Source organism: Sciurus carolinensis, chromosome 17 (genome assembly GCF_902686445.1).
Source record: "Sciurus carolinensis chromosome 17, mSciCar1.2, whole genome shotgun sequence".
In the NCBI taxonomy this organism is placed as follows: Eukaryota; Metazoa; Chordata; class Mammalia; order Rodentia; family Sciuridae; genus Sciurus; species Sciurus carolinensis.
The window spans coordinates 51,304,654-51,324,562 of record NC_062229.1 but is presented as its reverse complement, the minus strand read 5'-3'; the positions used below and the strand labels follow the sequence as shown (position 1 = coordinate 51,324,562).

General features: G+C 41.4%; 1 protein-coding gene across 7 annotated transcripts in view; it reads left to right on the top strand.

Moving 5' to 3' along the window:
• The window catches only part of Flnb (filamin B), a 150,178-nt gene that overhangs the window by 66,170 nt on the left and 64,099 nt on the right, over window positions 1–19,909 (top strand). For all 7 annotated transcript variants that reach the window (XM_047530203.1, XM_047530202.1, XM_047530201.1 and 4 more), the window contains exons 3-8: window positions 1,402–1,499; window positions 3,919–4,066; window positions 14,109–14,227; window positions 15,003–15,080; window positions 16,741–16,903; window positions 17,465–17,662. In XM_047530203.1, coding sequence (XP_047386159.1) covers window positions 1,402–1,499; window positions 3,919–4,066; window positions 14,109–14,227; window positions 15,003–15,080; window positions 16,741–16,903; window positions 17,465–17,662 — 804 coding nt within the window. The remainder of the gene's footprint in view (window positions 1–1,401; window positions 1,500–3,918; window positions 4,067–14,108; window positions 14,228–15,002; window positions 15,081–16,740; window positions 16,904–17,464; window positions 17,663–19,909) is intronic.

Sequence of the window (19,909 nt, the reverse complement as noted above, 5' to 3'; positions counted from 1 at the left end):
GTCATCTAAATCCCCAGCAAAGGCCACAGTGCTTATACTTGGAGCAGACTGTGGATTTAGCTTCCAGACTCCAAAGTCCTGTGTCTTCCCACATTGGTGCCTGGTTTCTCAATGGCTTTGGCAGAAATATGTGGCCCTCTTAGGTGGCTTGGCATGAAAATCTAAAAACTTCCATGGAGTGGAAACTTCTTGTTTTTATTAACCACTGGTTTGACTATATATGGCTTCTTTCACCCCTTTCTTTCTGTATTGCTGTGGATTAGTGCTTGATCAGGATCCAGTTGGAGTCTTTTCCACCCTTGATGGGCTCTTTTCTGAGTGGTTCAGTGTTCACCAAGATTATAATTATCCTCACTAGGAGGGTTTAGATTGATGGGTAGAGTTTACTGCTATACACTCAATAGAAAAACCAGAGCCAGTGTTTACATGCACCCCCTAAAATTGTTTTTAATAAAATCTGCTCTGATAATTATATTTTCCATTTACTGAGTGATCTGTATATGCTAGGCACATTAGGGTTTGGTTTTGTTATGTTTCTTTGTTTTTTTGCAGTCACCAGGGGTAGCCCAGGGGTATTCTACCAGTCTGAGGTATATTTCCAGTCCTTTTTATTTTCATTTTGAGGCAGGGCCTCACAAAGTTGCTCAGGCAGACTTCAGACTTGTGGTCCTCCTGCCTCAGCTTCCTGAGTTGCTGGGATTACTGGTGTGCCCTACCACGTCCAAGTCACAGTAGTATCTAATAAGGTAGTGGTCCTGAATACACTCTAAGGAGTACTTGCTACTGTCATTTGAGTGAAAGAGGAGGGCTGATTTAAGCTGCATTCTTCCTTGAGAACCCATAACTTGGTATCATCCAGGAAGAACTTGAATCACAGCATTAGTTCATCTCCTAGTGCCTTCTTACATTAATCTAAAAACAGAATTTAGAATGCCTCTTCCCAATTTAAATCTGAGGATTTTTACTCTAGTTCTGTACTACTTGTGCTTACAAAGACGTTTAAAATAAATATATGACTGTGTCTTCAAGCAAGCAGATTTTTGAATCACACAGACCCTAGTTCAGGCTTTTTCAGCTGTTTCCAGGAATAGAATCAAAAGAATTTCTCCTTGCAAAAGTCATGAAACCCACATAATTTTATAGGCCTTGTTTGTCATAGGACTTGAAGGAATGGGGAGTCCCTATCTTAATGCAAGAACATAGCAGCCTAAAGGAGAAACCTCTACTAACGTAGAAGAGTTTCCACACTGGCACATTCCTATCTGTGATCCTCAAAATATATAATGCACTGCGATTTTTGGAGGAAATTGTTCTCTTGAGTTCAGAGAGTAAATGGGTTTTGTTTTAGGCATGTGGCTTCTTTTGGTCAGGTAATGCTAAAAACATCTTTTGTGTTAACAGGTCTGTGCCCAGACTGGGAGTCCTGGGATCCACGAAAGCCTGTGGATAATGCCCGAGAAGCCATGCAGCAGGCGGACGACTGGTTGGGTGTCCCACAGGTATAAACACACATGCTGTGTCCTACGAGGCAGGTTCATTTCCGCCACTCTGGATACTTTTCTGATTCAGAGGGTCAGTCTGACCTTGGCATTCAGCCTTGCAAGAACATTGCCTCCGGCTCGCTCCTGCCTGCCTCAGTTTACCCATAGTAATAGGTTCTCATGGATTTAGGTGCTTTTAGAACACCCAAAAATCTTACATCATTCTTCTGTTACTTGCTGTCAAACTTTGTTTTTCTTTGTGTGTGTGTATGTGTATACAATGATAATCCATATTTATTACTATGTAAGCATACTACACAGAAAAAAAATTGTTAATCTGAAAGAGGTGAAGAATCCTTTGTTGCAGACCCTGGGAGGGCTGGCTGGGCAGAAAGAGCTCAGGTGTTGGAAGGTGTTCTTCTTTCATCACCACTTTGAGAGCAACTCAGGACTGTGGGTGCCTCATGGACCTCACCAGCCAGGAGCATCCCGTGTCCATGTGTGTCCTCGGCCACATGCGCAGCCAGCGTGGCCTGCAGAGTACAGCTTGGGCCAGCGACAGACACCAGCCCAGCCTCAGTGTCCCTAGAGCTAAGTGCCATCTGGACTTCCTTCTCACTGTCTCCACATTTTTTCTTTTTTTGCTCCAAATATTTCAAAGGCAGTCTTTAAGCCCCAGATAACAAATGTGGACCTTAACTATTAGGTCAAACCATAAGAACTTGCCAGTATTCAATCATCTTTTACCTATATAAGAAAAGTAATTTTATTCTGATATTTTAGGGGGGAAAGTCATAGGACTTAGAACATTGTAAACAAGGATAATTCACCATTAATGGGAATTGTGGAAGAATTTGTATTGCCCATATCCTGTCACATACATAACAAAAGAAATTGAAAAAAAGACTAAGATACCATCTGTGACAGCCACATTGCTTAGTTGGTATCCATTCTTCATAGCAGGGAGGAAATCCAGTGTTCCTTTCTAAAAAAACTACGACTTCTAGTTAAACAATCATGACTACCATGGTCAAAGCCCTGATTAAAGAGAAGTCGTAGGTAGTCAGTGTTGTGGGACTGAGGACCTCACTGTAGGCTCCACTAAGATCTGAGTTGCTGTTCAGTGCTGAGTTCAGTGTATTTTGTAACAGGATTCCTTGGGAGAAAAACTTGTCTATTTCCTTGGGTTGGTTTTGAAATCATATCTGTGCTACATGACCCATTTCTTGGCTCATTCATCCTCAGGAAGTGGTGTGGTATGTTTTTCATCTCCTCTTAAACCTAAAACCCTCTCCTTTTGACGTTCATGTGATGTTAGCGCTGTGAAGTTGTTAAAGGAGATGCTGGGGAGAAATGTCAAACCTGTACATATCAACTTTGCATGGAATGTATTGCAGGCCACTGTTCAAACCCAAAGAGCTATTTTGTTCTTGCAGACTAATCATCAGAATGTTTTCCTTTGTTGCTTTTTATGTCAGGAGGGGGAAGTTGGATACATCTGTTTATTGTGTTTGGTTAACCTGGGTCAGGAGACTTAACCTCCCCTTTGTTTAAGGAGGTGCGGCCTACCTGCTCAGCACTATTTTTGGGGACAGAGAGCATTTGGCATGCTGTTAGGCCTGGGTCAGTGTTGGAACTGAGACTGTTGACACCTTCATGGTGGTTACCCGTCAAGTGTGGGTCTAATCTTGGCTCTTAAGCTGAGTGTCAGGAGAAATTCACCCACTCCCCATTTTATTTTTTAATGACTCTTGATAGATTAAGACCACATAGAATATGTCCCTGTATTTTCTCTTACTGATTTTGTTTATTTATTTATTTATTTTGCGGTGCTGGGGATCAAACTCAGGGCCTTGTGCTTGTGAGGCAAGCACTCTACCAACTGAGCTATCTCCCCAGCCCGATTTTGTTTATTTTTATTAGTAGAGTTAATGAAGATGTAGACAGTGAATAAGAGGCTGGTTTATCTATGTGCTTCCTTTTTCGGGGCGGGGGGCAGTGCTGGGGATTAAACCCAGGGCCTTGTGCTTGCAAGGTAAGCACACTACCAACTGAGCTATATCCCCAGCCCTCTATGTGCTTTTTTAAATGGTATTTTCTAATCCTGTGGGTGTCTTTCTTTCTTCTTCCTCCTGTCTTGCCATAGTGGATTGCTTTATCCTTTTGGGAAAGTTTGATGGGGGAGTCTTTTATTTTTGGGAGGGAGGAATGAATCTCTGGAAATTATGTGGAGAATTTACTGGAAAAGATCCCCCAGCTTCAACCTCTAAGCGGTTAAAAACACTGATCTTGGTATTTTGGTTTAATGTAGTTCACTTCAATGAGAAACTGACTCAATTTCTTAACATTTGTAGCATTCAGTTTAAGAGCCATTTGCGCAATTTGCAGTTGCAAAGTGAGATGTTCTGGGTATTTATCTGCCATGTTGTTTTTCTAGGTCATCACTCCTGAAGAAATTATTCACCCGGATGTGGATGAGCATTCGGTCATGACTTACCTGTCTCAGTTCCCCAAAGCCAAACTCAAGCCAGGAGCTCCTCTTAAACCCAAACTCAACCCTAAGAAAGCCAGGGCCTATGGCAGAGGTAAGAGCTTTTCCTTTTGGCTGTGAGGCTTGTCCTCTGGTTTTGGAGATTGTTTTGTGGTTTTACTAGGAATGTTCTCAGAATCGAGATAACAGGACAGGATTAATCCTTCCAGTTACCCCAAGCCATTTTTGTCACTTTTTTTTTTTTTTTTTAAAAAACTTTATTTCTGACCATCTTATGATAGGGAATGAAGAGCTTGCTGCTTTGTGATATTAATGCAGTGACCCTGGGACAAAGAAGGGGCCACTGCTCCCATTTTCAGAAGAGGAATCAGACAGAGCCTGTCCATAAGGGGTGGGGATAGGTCTTGCCTTTAGTCACCTGTCAGTGATGTGGGGCAGGCAAAAGCCTGGGTCATCTGGCTTCTGATTCATTTCTCCCGTTATGCAAAAGTGGCCTCTGGTTTCCAGATGGGGTGGGAGCTATTGTTAACCCCTGGCAGAAACTTCCTTATTGAGACATCCTGTTTATGACTCTGAGGCATCTTTAGAACATAGTGCTGCTCGGAACATAAGACTGGGACCAAGCATTTCAAGGCATTTGGTGTCCTGCTTGGCACCTGACTTCAAGCACATTAACTTTGAAAAGTTTGTATTTGCAGAGTTTGATTTCTGGTAATGATCAGCACAGTGAGAAACAGTGAGTTCTTTTTCTATGGGGAAGAGAAGTGTGTTTTATTAATTTTCATAATTGCTTTTGGGATAATGTTTATACATTAAGTTGTTACCATTCTAACTGAATGGTTTTCTTTTGGCTTTGTGTTTACATTTGTGTGTGTGCGTGTGTGTGTGCACACGTGCGCACTTGTTAAATGACTTAAAAGTAAAGCTGGGTGTAGTGGAGCATTCCTATAATCCCAGCAATTGGGGAAGCTAAGGCAGGAGGATCACGAGTTTTATGCAGATCTTCGTGACTCAGCGAGAACTTGTCTCAAAATAAAAAGTTAAAAGGGCTGGGGTTGCAGCTCAGTGGTAGAGCACCCCTTGGTTCAGTCCCTAGGGCCATAAAAAGGTAGCAGGTATAGTGACAGTTCACATCTCAACTCATCTGTAAGCTACTCCTCAAAATAGGATAGCCTCTTATGAAACCACAGTATTCATTATCACATATGAGAAAACTGACCATAATTTCACATCTTCTGATATCTGGTTTTATTCAAATTATTCTGAAAATTTTCTATTACAATAGAAAAGACCAAGATTTGATTAGAGTTCATGTGCTACATTTGTTTGTTACTCCTCTTTAGACTCTTTAAAGATAGACTGATTCCCCCAAACTTTTTTTTTTTTTTTTCCCAGTAGCATTGACTTTCTGGAGAGTCCCTGGCGTGTGTCTCACAGGATGTCCTGTATACACATTCCCTTTGAGTAATGTTGTTTTCCCTGTAGGCATCAGCTCATCCTTAAGATGACACATTTTAGGCCAGAGGTGTTGACCAGGTGCTGTCCTCATCTTCAATGGCTGGGTCCTCTCATTGGTCTTTTTTGGCACGTTTTAGACTCACGGAGAGCCTGGTAGTGCTAATGAGGACGCGCTTGCTGCTCGAGGTTCTCTCTGGCCTTGCAGTGGGGTCTGTGCAGTGGTTCGTGTTTGTAGGAGCTGGGGACTTTTTTGGAAGCCCTCTTCCCATTTGCATGCTCACGTTTGCTTTTTCTGAACTGTAACCGAAGCTGTGACTGGAGTGAGGAGCCCCTGAGTTGGAAGATTGTGCTTCCTTCTAATGGCAAAAAAGCCACAAAAACAAATCCCTGGTCAACAAAATTGACCAAACACATTGACTTTAATCAAGGTATAAAATGCTTGTGTGTAATAACCTTATCACTGGCTGTCCCGTTTCCCCATTGTTAAATGTGACACGGCTTCCTTTCACAGTGCTGTTTTCTAGAATGTGACAACTCACTCCAGTTCAGGAATGTGGCTGGTCATTGCCATTTCCTCCTTCTGTCTCTTTGTAAGTGTTAGAGACAGGAGGAGGAAACAAATCTTAATTTCTTTCATATTTATATATGTGTAGCTTTTTGTATTCTAAAAATCATGGTAGAGTGTACGTAACAGAAAATTCACCACTTTGACCATTTTTAAGTGTATAGTTCTGTGGCATTAAGTATATTCACAATGGCATGTGACCATCATCGTTATCAATTTCCAGAACTCTTCAACTTCCCAAACAAAAAATATCACACTCACTAAAATATCGCATCTCCATTCTCTCCTCCTGGTAACTTCTCTTTTACTTTCTGTCTTAGGTACCTCATAGAAATGGAGTCATATAATATCTGTGCTTTTGTGTCTGGCTTACTTCTCTTAGCATGTATGTTCAGTGTTCACATCATCACGTATCAGAATTTCATTCCTTTTTATGGCTGAATATTATTCTATCATATGCATGTGCCACATTTTGTTTATGTATGTGTCTGTTGATAGATGTTTGAGTTGTTTCCACTTCTCAGCTATTGTCAATAATAATGCTGTGAACGGGGATGTGTAAGTATCTGAGTCCTTGCTTTTAATTCCACAGTGGAATTACTGGGCCACCTGGCAATTCTGTGTTTAACTTCTTTTCCCTTTTAAAGTAGGACAGCAAAAGGGTCATTTTAGGTGACATGGCCTTAGTGTGAGGCCTCACAGGTGGGGCCATGAGACATTATCCTTGTCCCATGGTAAAATGAAAGCCAGGGCCAGTTTTGTGCTTGCTCCTATGTGGCTACTTGCTTTGTTTCACTACCTGAGCCCAGGAATAAAGAATATTCCATCTAGTTTATAAAAGGGTGGAGGTGTGCTTTATTTTCTCTTTTGGGTGTTGAATAGATTCTTATGGCCAGCCAGTTAGCACTTGCAGATCCAGTCAGTGAGCTCTGACTTGCCTAGTTTGGGTTGTGGGTGAAGTGAAGCTGGAGCCACAAAAGGGTTTTTGTACGGTGGGCTCCTTGCCGGCTTAGGTTTGTTGAAAGCATCCGTCCATGAGCTCAGCAGAAACCTTTTCCAAAACTTATGTTCTATATGAAGCATTTACTGCACGGCAAACCTTAAATACCCTTCCATCTGAGCAATCAAAGGGACCAGCTGTTTCTCGGCTTGGTGAGCATAGTTCCACAGGAGTTTACAGAGTGTGGGGCTGTGGTTCAACCTCCCAACCAGCCATGGTTAGCCAGGGGCCACAAGCCCAACCAAGCCTTTGACAAGATGCAGTAAGTTGTTGTTCAGGCTGTTGGAGTCAGATGAAGTAGATGTTTATCAATGTTGTAGGTGCATGTTTAAATTTACTTGTTAAATGTCACCCAATCATGTAAATTTTAAGCAAAGTAAAAAACCCATAGTAAACATAAAGTTAAAGCCACTTCCCATTCTTTTCCTTCTACTAAAGTTTGAGGCATTTTTTTCTAGTCTTTTTTTTTCAGTACCAAATGAGTCCTGTCTTTTCTTCACTTTGTATTTTTTACCAACAGTATGGGTACTTTACCCAGAGTATTGTAACAAATGACCCAGTGTCTTTAACAGATTGATGTGAAGGATAAAGAAACATGAAACTTATTTGGTTCTAAACTGTCTGTTAGAAAACGTCATGAAATTTATAAGATAATTGGAAACTTGAATTCCGACTGAATATTTGAAGATATTAAGGATTTATTGTTAATTTTTGGATGTGATATTGAGGATTTATTTATTCATTTATCTATCTATCTATCTATCTATCTATTTTATTTATTTGTAGTGAATAGGGATTGAACCCAGGATCTCACGAATGCTAGGCAAGTGCTAGTGCCACATTCCCAGCCCTGGTATTGAGGATTTACTAAAAATATCTTTTAAAGACCCAGTAAATGTTTATAGTTGAAAAATGTGAGGTCTGCAGTTGGTGTTAAAAATGACTCAGAAGGAGGAAAGAGGTCAGAGTGAAAGTGAGAGAGAACTAGATGGAGTTGATGGTTGTTGAAACAAGATGGTGGGTACACAGGGCTCATTAGAGAGCTCTCTACAGCTGTGTGGGTTTGGAATTCTCTATAATAAAACTTTTTTTTTAAAAGTAAAATTTAAATTATTGTTTCTGGGTAGGTGAAGCAGGACTTCTAGTTCTTCCTGCTAAGTACCACTAAATACCCTGGGTATCAAATGTTAAGATGAATAGACAGTTGGATGGAAATTTCAGAGCTGAAAAATACAATAAATGAAATAAAAACTCATATGATCAATAGCAGAATGGAAGGACAGAGTAAAGAACCAGAGACCTGGAAGATGGAACAAAAGATATTACCCAGTCTGAAAAAGAGAAAGCACAGAGCCTCAGGAACTTGTGGAATTATCACAGATCATCTAATGTTCATGTTAGAGGAGACCCAGGAGAATAAAAAGAGAGTAATGCTAAAAAACAGTTCAAAGAAATAATGTTTAAAGACTTCTTAGTTTGGCAAAATGCATAAACCTATAGACTCAAGAAGTTGATCAAACCCCAAACAGGGTAAATACTCCCCACCAAAAAACCAAACAAGAAACATCTCAGAAAACTGAATATAATATGTTTGTTTGTTTATTTTTTTGGTACTGGGAATTGATCTAGGGGTGCCCTACCATTGAGCCACGTCTCCAGTCCTTTTTATTTTTAATTTATAGACAAGGTCTTGCTGAATTGTTTAGGACTTTGCTAAGTTGCCCAGGCTGTCCTTGAACTTGTGATCCTCCTGCCTCAGTTTTCCAGGTTGTCAGATGATGGGTGTGTGTCACCACGCCAGCAAGACGTAAATTTAAAAGCAGTAAGAGAGAAGTGGCACCTTACCCAAAGGGGAAGAATAGGTAGAATAACAGTTTTCTTATTCAAAACCATGGAAGCCAGAGTGATATAACACAACCTTTTCCAAGTATTAAAAGAGAAGAATTGTCAAGCCAGAATCCTATATCCAGGGAAAATATCCTTTAGGAATGAAGAGAAATCACTACATTCTGAGACAAAGGAAAACTGAAAGAATTTGTCACTAACATTCCTACCCAGAAAGATGGCCTTTTAAAGGAAATTCTTTGACTAGAAAGGAAATTGAAACTAAAGACAAAATCTTGGAATAATAAGGAGTAGAACATGGTGAGTGAAAACGTGTTCTTCTGTAGTAGACTTCCCCCAACAACCACAGACTACCAAATTTCAACCAGAATGAAGTAGATAACCCGAATTGGTCCTATAACCATTAAGGAAATGTAATTTGTAAAATTTAAAAGCTTCCAAAAGTTTTGTTGGAGGCCCAGATAGTTTTGTTTCTACCAAACATTTAGAGAAGCATTTAAACCAATTTCACACAGTCTCTTCCAGATAATATGAGGAAAGAAGACATATCAGTTCATTTTATGAAACCAATAATAAAATCTAAGATGATACCAAAAAAGAAAACTGCAGACCAGTGTCTCTCAGATAGATGTAAAAAGTCCTTCCCAAAATATTAGCATATAAAATGAATTACATATCATGACCAAGTGGGATTTATTCCTCACATGCAAGTCTGGCTCACTGTTGGAAGAATCTGTCAATAGGATCTGCCATATTTAAGTCATAGGCTGACAAAGAAAAATTACATGGTCATATAAATTTGTAGAAAAAGCATCCGACAAACTTCAACATCCACCCATGAGAACTCAAAAGAGGAACAAGGAACTTCATCAGTTTAATCGAGTACCTACCTCAAGAAATCCACAGTTAACATCATAATTAGTGGTGAAAGCCTGAATGTGTTCCCCTAAGACTGTTATTGAACATAAAGGTGGAAGCTTCCAACAGTTAAGTTAGGCAAGAAAAGACCATAAAAGACATATAGGGGCAGGGTTGTGGCTCAGTGGTAGAGCACTTGTCTAGCATGTGTGAGGCACTGGGTTTGATCCTCAGCACCACATGAAAACAAATAAATACATAAGTAAATGATTAAAAAAAAAAAAAAGCACAGCATTATTTTAAAAAATAAAAAGACATACATATTGGAAAGTCAGAAATAAAAGTGTCCCTATTTTCAGATGAATGTCTCATTGTCTTTGTTGAAAAACCCAAAGAATCTTAAATACAAAAACAAAACCCAAAGTGGAAAAAACCCACCTTGGATAAGTAAACTCAGAGAGGTCACAGGGTGCAAGAACTGTGTACCAAACTCAGTTCTGTGTCAGTACAGGAGAGTGAACATATGGACCCCAGCATTAAAAATAGCAAACCACTTAAAATTACTCAAAAGGAAAAATGAGAAATTGGTTTAAATTCAATAAAGCATGTATAGGGCTTGTATAGTAGAAACTGTAAAAGTTGTGATGAAGAAGAAAGATCTAAGTAGCGAGACATACTGTTTTGCATGGATTATAAATGTCAGACAGTGAAGTTGTCAGTTCTTCCCCATATTGTCAGGTCAGCATAATTGCTATTAAGATCCCAGCAGTGGTAGCATGTTTGAGGCCCTGGTTCAATCCCTGACACAGCAAAAAAATTTAAAATGAGGGGGGCGGGGGAAGAAAATAAGAATAACAAAAACTTAGCAAGCCTTTCTGTAGATAGAGGCAGGATTCTTATTTTAAAAGGTGTATCGAGTAACTGGGTGGTATAGCATGTGCCTAGCCTGCTTGAGGCCCTAGGTTCAATTCCCAGAACTACCACAAACAAACCCCACCACTCTTCTTCCTAAGATCTCTTTCTTCCACATTTATCAAAACAAGCCCCCCAAACAATCCCAAGTCAGGCCATGTTGCCTATTTCACTCTGTGCCACCCAGTGACCTTAGGCAGATACTCTCCAGAGTGGCTTGCTCTTCTTATCATTGTCAAGGGTCATTTGTGAGATGAAGAACTTGGGATCTGGGTTTTACTTCAACAGTGTTTTGAAACGAAACTTTTTTTTGCGGTAGTGGGGATCGAACTCAGGGCCTTGTGCTTGCGATGCAAGCACTCTACCAGCTGAGCTATCTCTCCAGCCCCGAAACAAAACTTTTTACAGCTAGGAGAATGTGAACGCAAGCTAAAATGTTTGCGAACCACATATCCAGCAAAGCACTTGCGTGTAGAACATCTAAGGAACTTGGAAAACTCAGTAGTTGAAAAATGAACAGCGACAACCACCACCCAGAACTCATCAAACCATTCAGTTAGAAAATGGGCAAAAGGGGCTGGAGTTGTGGCTCAGTGGTAGAGCACTTGCCTCACATGCATGGGACACTGGATTCGATCCTCAGCACCACACAAATAAATAAAATAAAGGTATTGTGTCCATCTACAACTAAAAAAAAAAAAAAAGAAAATGGGCAAAAGACAGGAACATTTTCTCTGTAGAGAATATACAATTCCTAGTGGCATCTGAAAAACTGCTCAATATTGTTAGATATCAGAAAATGAGAATCAATACCAGTACCCTCTCAGGGGCTAGAATAAAAACTAGTGATAACACCAAATGTTGGTGAGGATGCAGAGAAACTGGATCTGGATCACTCCTGCTTTGCTGGTGGAAATGTAAAGTGGCGTAGCCACACTGAAACACAACTTGGCAGTATCTTTCCAATCAAAACAACTGAAATCCCAGCTGCTCAGGAGGCTGAGGCAGGATTGTCACAAGTTCCAGGCCAGCCTCAGAAACTTAGGCTGAAAGGAACCTAGCAAGACCCTGTCTCAAAAAAAAAAAAAAAAAAAAAAAAAAAGGAGGCTGGAATGTGGCTCAGTGGTTAAGTACCCCTGGTACCATAAAACCAAAACAATACAACTGAACACGCAACTGTGATACAGTCCAGCAGTTACACTCCTTGGCATTTATCCAAGAAGTACGAAAGCTCATTATATAAGAAACCTTTTTCTTTCTGTACTGTCACAACTATGGGAGAAAGCTGTTTTGTTTACTCTCAGTACTTGACTTCTGGTTACCAAACTGATTTTTTTCTCATCTTGACCATTATTCCAATTCATTATTCAGCAACTGCGTGTCTTGTAATCCAGTTTGATTCTGTCACTGTCTGGAGGCAGCACAGGCACCTCAGGTTATGGGCTCAGTCCTTAACTGTCCCCATTGCAGACATTGGTCACAAGGGATGGATCCTTAAGTTCACTCACAACTTCTTTCTGACTTGGCTGTGACCACTTCCTCAGGTTGGATCAGCTGCTGTTGGGGCTCACAGAACTCAGGAAGCACTTACCTTTACGGACATCATAACCAGATAAAAATGGACACCCGATGAGGAGGTCTAAAGAGTTAGGTTCAAAAGGGTCCTAAGTACAGGAGGTTCTGTCCCTGCGGAGGTGGGGATGGGCCATCCTCTTGGCACGTGAATGTGTTCACCAACCTGAAGCTTACTGAACCTCTCATCTCAGGGATTTTTATGGAGCTGTGATCAATAATAATCTCTAGCTCCTCCTCCTCTTAAAAGGATGAAGGTAGGGCAGGGCTGAAAGTTCTAGGCTTCTAATGTCAGGTCTTTCTGGAGTCTAGCTCCCAGGTAGGAACCCACCAAAAGTAGCCTCATTACAACAAAAGATGCTCTTACCTAGGAAATTCCCAAAAGGTTTTAGTAGTCTTGTGTCAGGGACTGGGTTGAAGACCAAACATTGGAGCAGAAGGTACTCCTACACCTTTGCACCTGGGAGTTTTAGGAGCTCTGCGTCAGCAGCCAGGGGGAGATATTTACACATATTTACACATACAATTATTATTATTTCACATTTATGTTCTCACAAACCTATATCTGAAAACTGTTTATAGCAGCTTTGTAAGTAATAGCTAGAAACAGCCCATATATCCTGAATGATCAAACGATCCCCCCACATGGAATATTACTCAGCAATGAAAAATAAGTATTGTTATAAGCAGCAACCTAGATGAATCTACAGAGAATTCCTAATGTAACATACTTGAAGTGGTGAAATGGTAGAGATAGAGATGAAGATTAGTGGTTGTCAGGGGTAAGAAGAGGGTGGAGTGGGAGGGAAGTGGGTAAGACTGAAGAGATCAACATGAAGGATCCCTGTGGTGATATAGTATTCTGTGTCTTGATTCTGTCAGTGTCAATACCCTGGTTGTGATACAATACCTGGTTGTAGTGTACAGTATTATACTGTAAGTTTTGCATAATGTTAACCATGGTGGGGGGAACTGGGTAAAGGGTATTGTATCTTACCCCTGCATATGAATCTATTTCAAATTAATTCATTTGGTTATTTTAAAATAAAAAAATTGAATTGAAAAATGATTGAATATGATTTTTAAAAAACTTAATCAAGGGCTGGGGATATAACTCAGTTGGTAGAGTGCTTGCCTTGTAAGCCTAAGGCCCTAGGTTCAATCCCCAGCCCCTCAAAAAAAAAAAAAAAAAAAAAAAAAGAGGAGGTAAAGGAGCAGTAGAGCAACTACCCACTGGTCCTTCTACCTCTGTGGCACAAAGAGCCATCAACACTACCACATTCTGGTGGCAGTTATCAGGGCCCAGGACACCAAAGCAACTCCACCTCTGGGACTGTCCTCCCTAATCAGGGCTGGGCATGGGGGCTCCTGCCTGTAATCCCAGTAGGCTGGGAGACTGAGGCAGAAAGATCTTGAGTTCAGAGCCAGCCTCAGCAAAAGCAAGGCGCTAAGCAACTCAGTGAGACCCTATCTCTAAAAAAAATATAAAATAGACTGGAGATGTCGCTTGGTGGTTGAGTGCTCCTGAGTTCAATCCCTGGTGTTCCTCACCCCACAAATAAAAACAAAAAACACCAAAAAACAAAAACAATCCATACAGAATGGTGTTTGATGAAAAAATGAGCCTTCTACCCCCAACCCTCCCACATTGCTTCCCATAAGGCAAGCTCTGCCACTAGTTACCAAACACATTGTGTTTCACTGTTGTACGGACTCTTACCTGAATTGCCCTATTTCAGAATTGGGTGTTGCTTATTTAACACGGGCAAAAATAAGGCTTTGGACCTGTCTAATTATCCTGACCATGACAATCTGTCTGTCTCACATGGGATCTGCAGGGTGTGGTCCCACCTCTGTTCCCTGAGAGAGGCAAAGCAGTTGATGACCTGGCCCAGCTTATAACATGCTTGTGTAAATTCTTGACAGGAATTGAGCCCACTGGAAACATGGTGAAGCAGCCAGCCAAATTTACTGTGGACACCATTAGCGCTGGACAGGGAGATGTGATGGTGTTTATTGAGGACCCAGAAGGGAACAAAGAAGAGGTATGTTCTCTCCTGTCCAGAATCCCCTGGGCATCTTCAACAGGTTCAGGTTCTGTGCCTCTGTTTTCTACATTTTAGCTCACAATGAAAATGTTCCTTATCAAAAGGATACTGAAACTCACAGTGGTTAAAGCAACTTTCCTGAGAGCTATGCTTTGAAATGTAATAGAAATTGATTCCCAAGAGCACAGTGTTTATCAAATAAAGGATGCTTTGGATTTGGTAAAGGCCTTGTTAATTGAGGTGTTAGATACTGGTGATTCTTGCTCTCTTCACTTTCTTCCCACACTGACCTGTCTTCGGGTCCTTTTGTAGGACCTTTACTCATGCTATTCTTGCTGTTTACATATTTTCTTAGGACTATATTTTATTGGTAGCATTTAGCACAATCTGAAATTCTAAGCTTACTTATATACTGTCTGTTTTTCCCTCTGGGCCAGAGACATGCCCAACTTGCTTATTATTTTATCTGGCATTTCATAAGCTCTTAATAACTTCTGATCCGATAAAGGTTTGCGTTACTTGCTTCATGTTCTCCCTCACCTGGAGAGTGCCAACCCTGAGATGATGAGTCTTGCATTGGCGCCGTCTGGTCTTATTGCTGTGACTTTGGGCTGCCTCTCTCCTGGCACCTTCTGCAGGAATGGTGGGACAGGAAATAGCAAGCACCTCCAGGATTCCTGAGCTGCCCGCTTGCTGCAGGACCTGGCTGGCGCAACATGCTCTTTACTTACTCCTGGCACCTTCTCTAACTAATTTTCATCTTCCCTTCCAGGCACAGGTGACTCCTGACAGTGACAAGAACAAGACATACTCTGTGGAATATCTGCCCAAGGTCACCGGACTACACAAAGTAAGAATAGGCACCATGGCTCTAGCTCGGGCTGCTCTTTGGGCTTTTTTTTGATATATGCACAAGAGATCTTAGGAAGTGGAGTGTTTTTTGGGTGGTGGTACTAGGTTTGATCCCAGGACCTCTCACATGCTGGGCAGGCACTCCACTGAGCTTCACCCACCCCCAGCACAGAAAGAGTGGCTTTCTTGAGCTAACTTAGGTTTTTTGTTTTGTTTTGTTTTGTTTTTTTTAAGATGTTGATAGACCTTTATTTTATTCATTTATTTATATGTGGTGCTGAGAATTGAACCCAGTGCCTCACGCATACTAGGCAAGCACTCTACCACTAAGCCACAACCCCAGCCCCTAACTTCAGGTTTTTGAAATATCCATGCTCATTGTAGAAAAATTTGAAATCCCTGTGAATCTATCTTGAGATATTAGCCATTGTTGAAACCCCACAGGCGAGTTCTATGTAATGTCATAAGATCTAACTCTACCTCATGGGGCTATTGAATGCCTGGAGTGTGGATGCTACAGTGACTAAGCGATGGGCCCTTAGTGCTTTCTCGAAGTTCCCTTGGAGGTAATCTGAAGGATCTGTCTACACTGAGGGATTGAGGAGCCCAGCTAACTATAGCAGAGGAAGTGGCCCATTCAACACTGGGGAAATGACTGGGATGGAGCCCCCAGGCTCTTCCCCTCAGCACCTAGAGTTCTGTCTGAGATGGTATCCACGTGGCCTGGAGGGCAGGACCTTAGGCAGCCTGTGTTGTAGGAGAGTTGGATGATGAAGGAGTGTGCCCTTTGTTGAAAGAAAGCTCTCAACAGCACGCCACGGCCAATCCCTGTGTACCAGGCCCATATTGAGACATAGATGCTACTCACTACCTTGGGCTTTTGTGAATTCACCTGGAACTCTGACCTTAGGTTCTTCTTATACTCTTAGAGCGTCATGAATTTGGAAAAAAAGAAGTATTACAGGGAAGCATTTATGATGTCATTCTTTCATTCCAGCCAGTATGGGTTCACATGAAACCCAACCCAAATCTCTTGAACAATTTCAATAATGAGAACTATGACTCAAGTTGCAGATGGAAATTATTGTATTTTGTCTCAAATCCATGTATCTAAGAATGATCTTGTTCCCTTGAAAAACACTTTGACACTGGATTTGGAATCTTACAGTGCATTAAATTCTGGAGGAATAGTCGCCTGTTCTGCAGCCCTCTTTACATGTCTAGAGATTCATGTATAAGTGGTTATTAAGGACTGGGGTTGTGGCTCAGTGGTAGAACACTTGCCTAGCATGTGCGAGGCACTGGGTTTGATTCTCAGCACTGCATATAAATAAAGAAAAATAATAAAAGTCCATCAACAACTAAAAAAATAATTAAAAAATAAGTGGTTATTAATTTCCTATTAGAAAGGCTAATTGCAGCTGGTTTGTGTGTGTGTATTTTGCTAAAGGCATGACATCCCAGACATAGCCTGAGGCCAATGGGGTCGGTGTGGTCCCCACTGAAGCTGCTTTACTTGCTCCTGGTTTCAGCTCTTTTTGTGTGTACACTCTTGAGAAGGTGGAAAGAAGGTCATCCGTGCATGAGACTTGCTAGTTGTCTTTGAGGCATGGAGAAGAAATTAAAGGAATTGTAGCTCACCTATTTGTCATTTGCAGGTCACAGTCCTCTTTGCAGGACAGCACATCTCCAAAAGCCCATTTGAAGTGAATGTTGACAAAGCCCAGGGAGACCCCAGTAAAGTCACTGCAAAAGGCCCAGGGTTGGAAGCTTCAGGAAACATTGCCAATAAGCCCACCTACTTTGACATCTATACGGCAGGTAATGTGCCATTTCTCCATGGATTGGACTTTTGGGCTTTCTTCCAAAGCCTGAATTACAATCCTCAGGAACTTGAAGGCTTGAGATACCCTACCTCTTGTCTTTGAGATGGAACAAACAACAAAAATAACTTTTTCAAAAGTGTGAGTTGTGTTTTTCAAAACAAGCTTTTCTTTTTGAAAGACTTATCCTCAGATTTCACTTTGATTAATAATTGTTTTCTTTATGAGTGTCTGACTTCACCAAATTTTCCAAAGACACTAAAGTTTAACAGTCATCTACGAGACCAAATTCTGTGCAAGGTCTTATAGGAGGACAAGGAATAAATAAGACATTGTCTTGAATTTGTTGGTTTTCTTTTCAATGTAGAAAACAGAAATCAGAAAAATGTGAAAAAGGATAAGTTCAGTACTAGCCCCCACCCCAAGATAACGTCTGTGAACACCTTGGTGTGACCTTCCCAAGTACCTCTCTGCCCCTTTTGTTTGCACTTTGCACTGGTCAATAGTGAGCTTTCTGAGAGGGGGAACTTGGACTTATGAAATGCTTGCTCTTTCACAGGAGCTGGCGTGGGTGACATTGGTGTTGAGGTGGAAGATCCCCAAGGGAAGAACACCGTGGAGTTGCTTGTGGAAGACAAAGGAAACCAGGTGTATCGATGTGTATATAAACCGCTGCAACCTGGCCCCCATGTGATCAAGGTCTCCTTTGCTGGGGACACCATTCCCAAGAGTCCCTTTGTGGTGCAGGTTGGGGAAGGTGAGTGCCAGGGTGGCCAAGTACATCTGCTTCTGGCATAGATGCTGACAGTGTATGCTTGGCCTCTGAGGCCTTGAAAGTGATTGAGGCCTGACTCTGAGCTGTCCTCTCTTCTCCTTCTGCCAGATCCACTTCAGTGGGAAATGACTTCTTTTCCTCAGTATGTTAATACTAATACAGTTTTCTGTCACTGTAACAAAACACCTGAGATAATAAAATTAATAGGAGGAAAAGTTTACATAGAGGAAAGGGTCACTGTTTCAAAGGTTGCAATCTCTGATTGCTTGATCCTGTTGTCTTTGGGCCTGTGGTGACACAATATATCATGGTAGGAGTGTGTGGCAGAGGAGCTGCTCCCCTCATGGTAACTGGGAAGCAGAGAGAGACAGTAGGGGACTGGGATCCCAGTATCCCCTTCAGGGACACATCCCCAGTAACTCCCACTAGGTCCCACCTCTTAAAGGTTTCACCATCTCCCAATAGTGCCACAGGTTGGGGACCAAACTTATGGACCACATTGGGGGACATTTTAGATCCAATCCATAGCACAGATTGAGCATCCCTAATCCAAAAATATGAAATCTGAAATGCTTCAAAACCCAAACAGTTTTAAAAACTGACATGATACTCAAAATAGTTTCAGATTTTTGGAGCTGTTTGGATTTTCTGATTAGGAGTGTTCAACCAGTAAAGTCAATGCAGACTTCCCACAAACAAACAAAACAACAACAGAACCCCCCTGAAATCTGAAATGGTTTTGGTCCCAAGTATTTTGGAGAAGGGATGCTCAATCTGTATCTTTTACAAGCCACACATAGACCAAAGTATTAGCTCATTTAATGGGTTAACTCCTCAAAACACTCCTACAGAGGAGTTGGCACCTATGACTGAGTTGGCAGCGGCAGGTGCCCTGCAGCCTCCATCACTTGACATTGACTGACTGCCAGGCACTTAACATGACTGCATCTAATTGCCCACCAGCCCATGTACTACAGGTGTTGTTACTAGTGCCAGTTTGCAGGTGGAGACACTGAGGCGTGGCTTATACGAGGTATCAGCACTGTGAGGTATCACTAAGAGTAGCTGTGTGGCCTCTGTGAACCTGCCGTTAACCACTCTGCTAAACTTCCTATGCAACCAGGAGCACATATTTTCCTCTAATGTTAGACTTTCTCCTTCTGACTTGGTTGCTCTTTTTTTTGTTTTCCAACTCTGCTGCCTTTTCTAACCAATACTTGCCTTTCCCTGTTCTGTCCTCCGCATCTGCGTCTGCAGACTTGGCTTCCTCTTCCGAATCCTGCCTCTGGGCCAGCCTGGACCCCGAAGCTGTTGGCTTCCTAGTTGCGAAAACTGGGCCAGAGGCTTTTGCTTGGTAAGGGCTGGTTGGGTGGGGTGTCTGTGCCAGTTCTTTGTGCTTCTTGTGAATATCAGCTGAGTCTGTGCTGTTAGTGTGAGTTTGTTTCAGGAAATTCCTGTGTAGGCGTTATTATAAATTGTGCAGCCAGACCCTAAACTTATTCTCTAATTGCATTTAAACATACCTAAGGCTCTGCAGGAGGCAGAAGATCTGATGGTTTCCTTCAAACTCTGCAACAACACTTATTGTTTACATGAATGGAGCAGTTACCCTTTTGATGTTGAGGCTTCTGCACATATTCAGAATTTCCATGAGTATATGTTTTAAGACACATTTAAACCTTCTGAGGAAGTCCTGTCATCCTGTTGTGACTTACTTCTGGTGTGACCATCTTTTCTCCCTTTGATAAAGAAAAAAACAAAAACTTGCAACATGTTCAAACAAAACTTTTTTTGATATAAGGCATGAAAGAATTTGGAACAGTGTTCGTAACTCAACTAGTGTTTCCCAAACTACTCTTACTCATGGACTATTCTTCGTATTTCTGGCACATCCATTTCACCCATCACTTATATTATGCAGCATTTAATCAATAGACTTTCTCTTTGGATTTTTCTACCCTCCACTATAGTGATTTTATATGAAAAGAATCTTAGCCAGGTATGGTATATCAAACCTATAAATCTACTTATACGGGAGGCTGACAGGAGAATCACCAGTTTGAATACAATCTGGGTAACTTAGCAAAACCCTATCTCAGAATAAAATAATGTAGTTCAGTATTAGAGCACAGTACATTGTACCACCTCCTGCCCAGTTACCACCCAGTTAATCCCTATCAGGGGATTAATGCACTGATCAGGTTAAGGTTCTCATAACCCAATCATTTC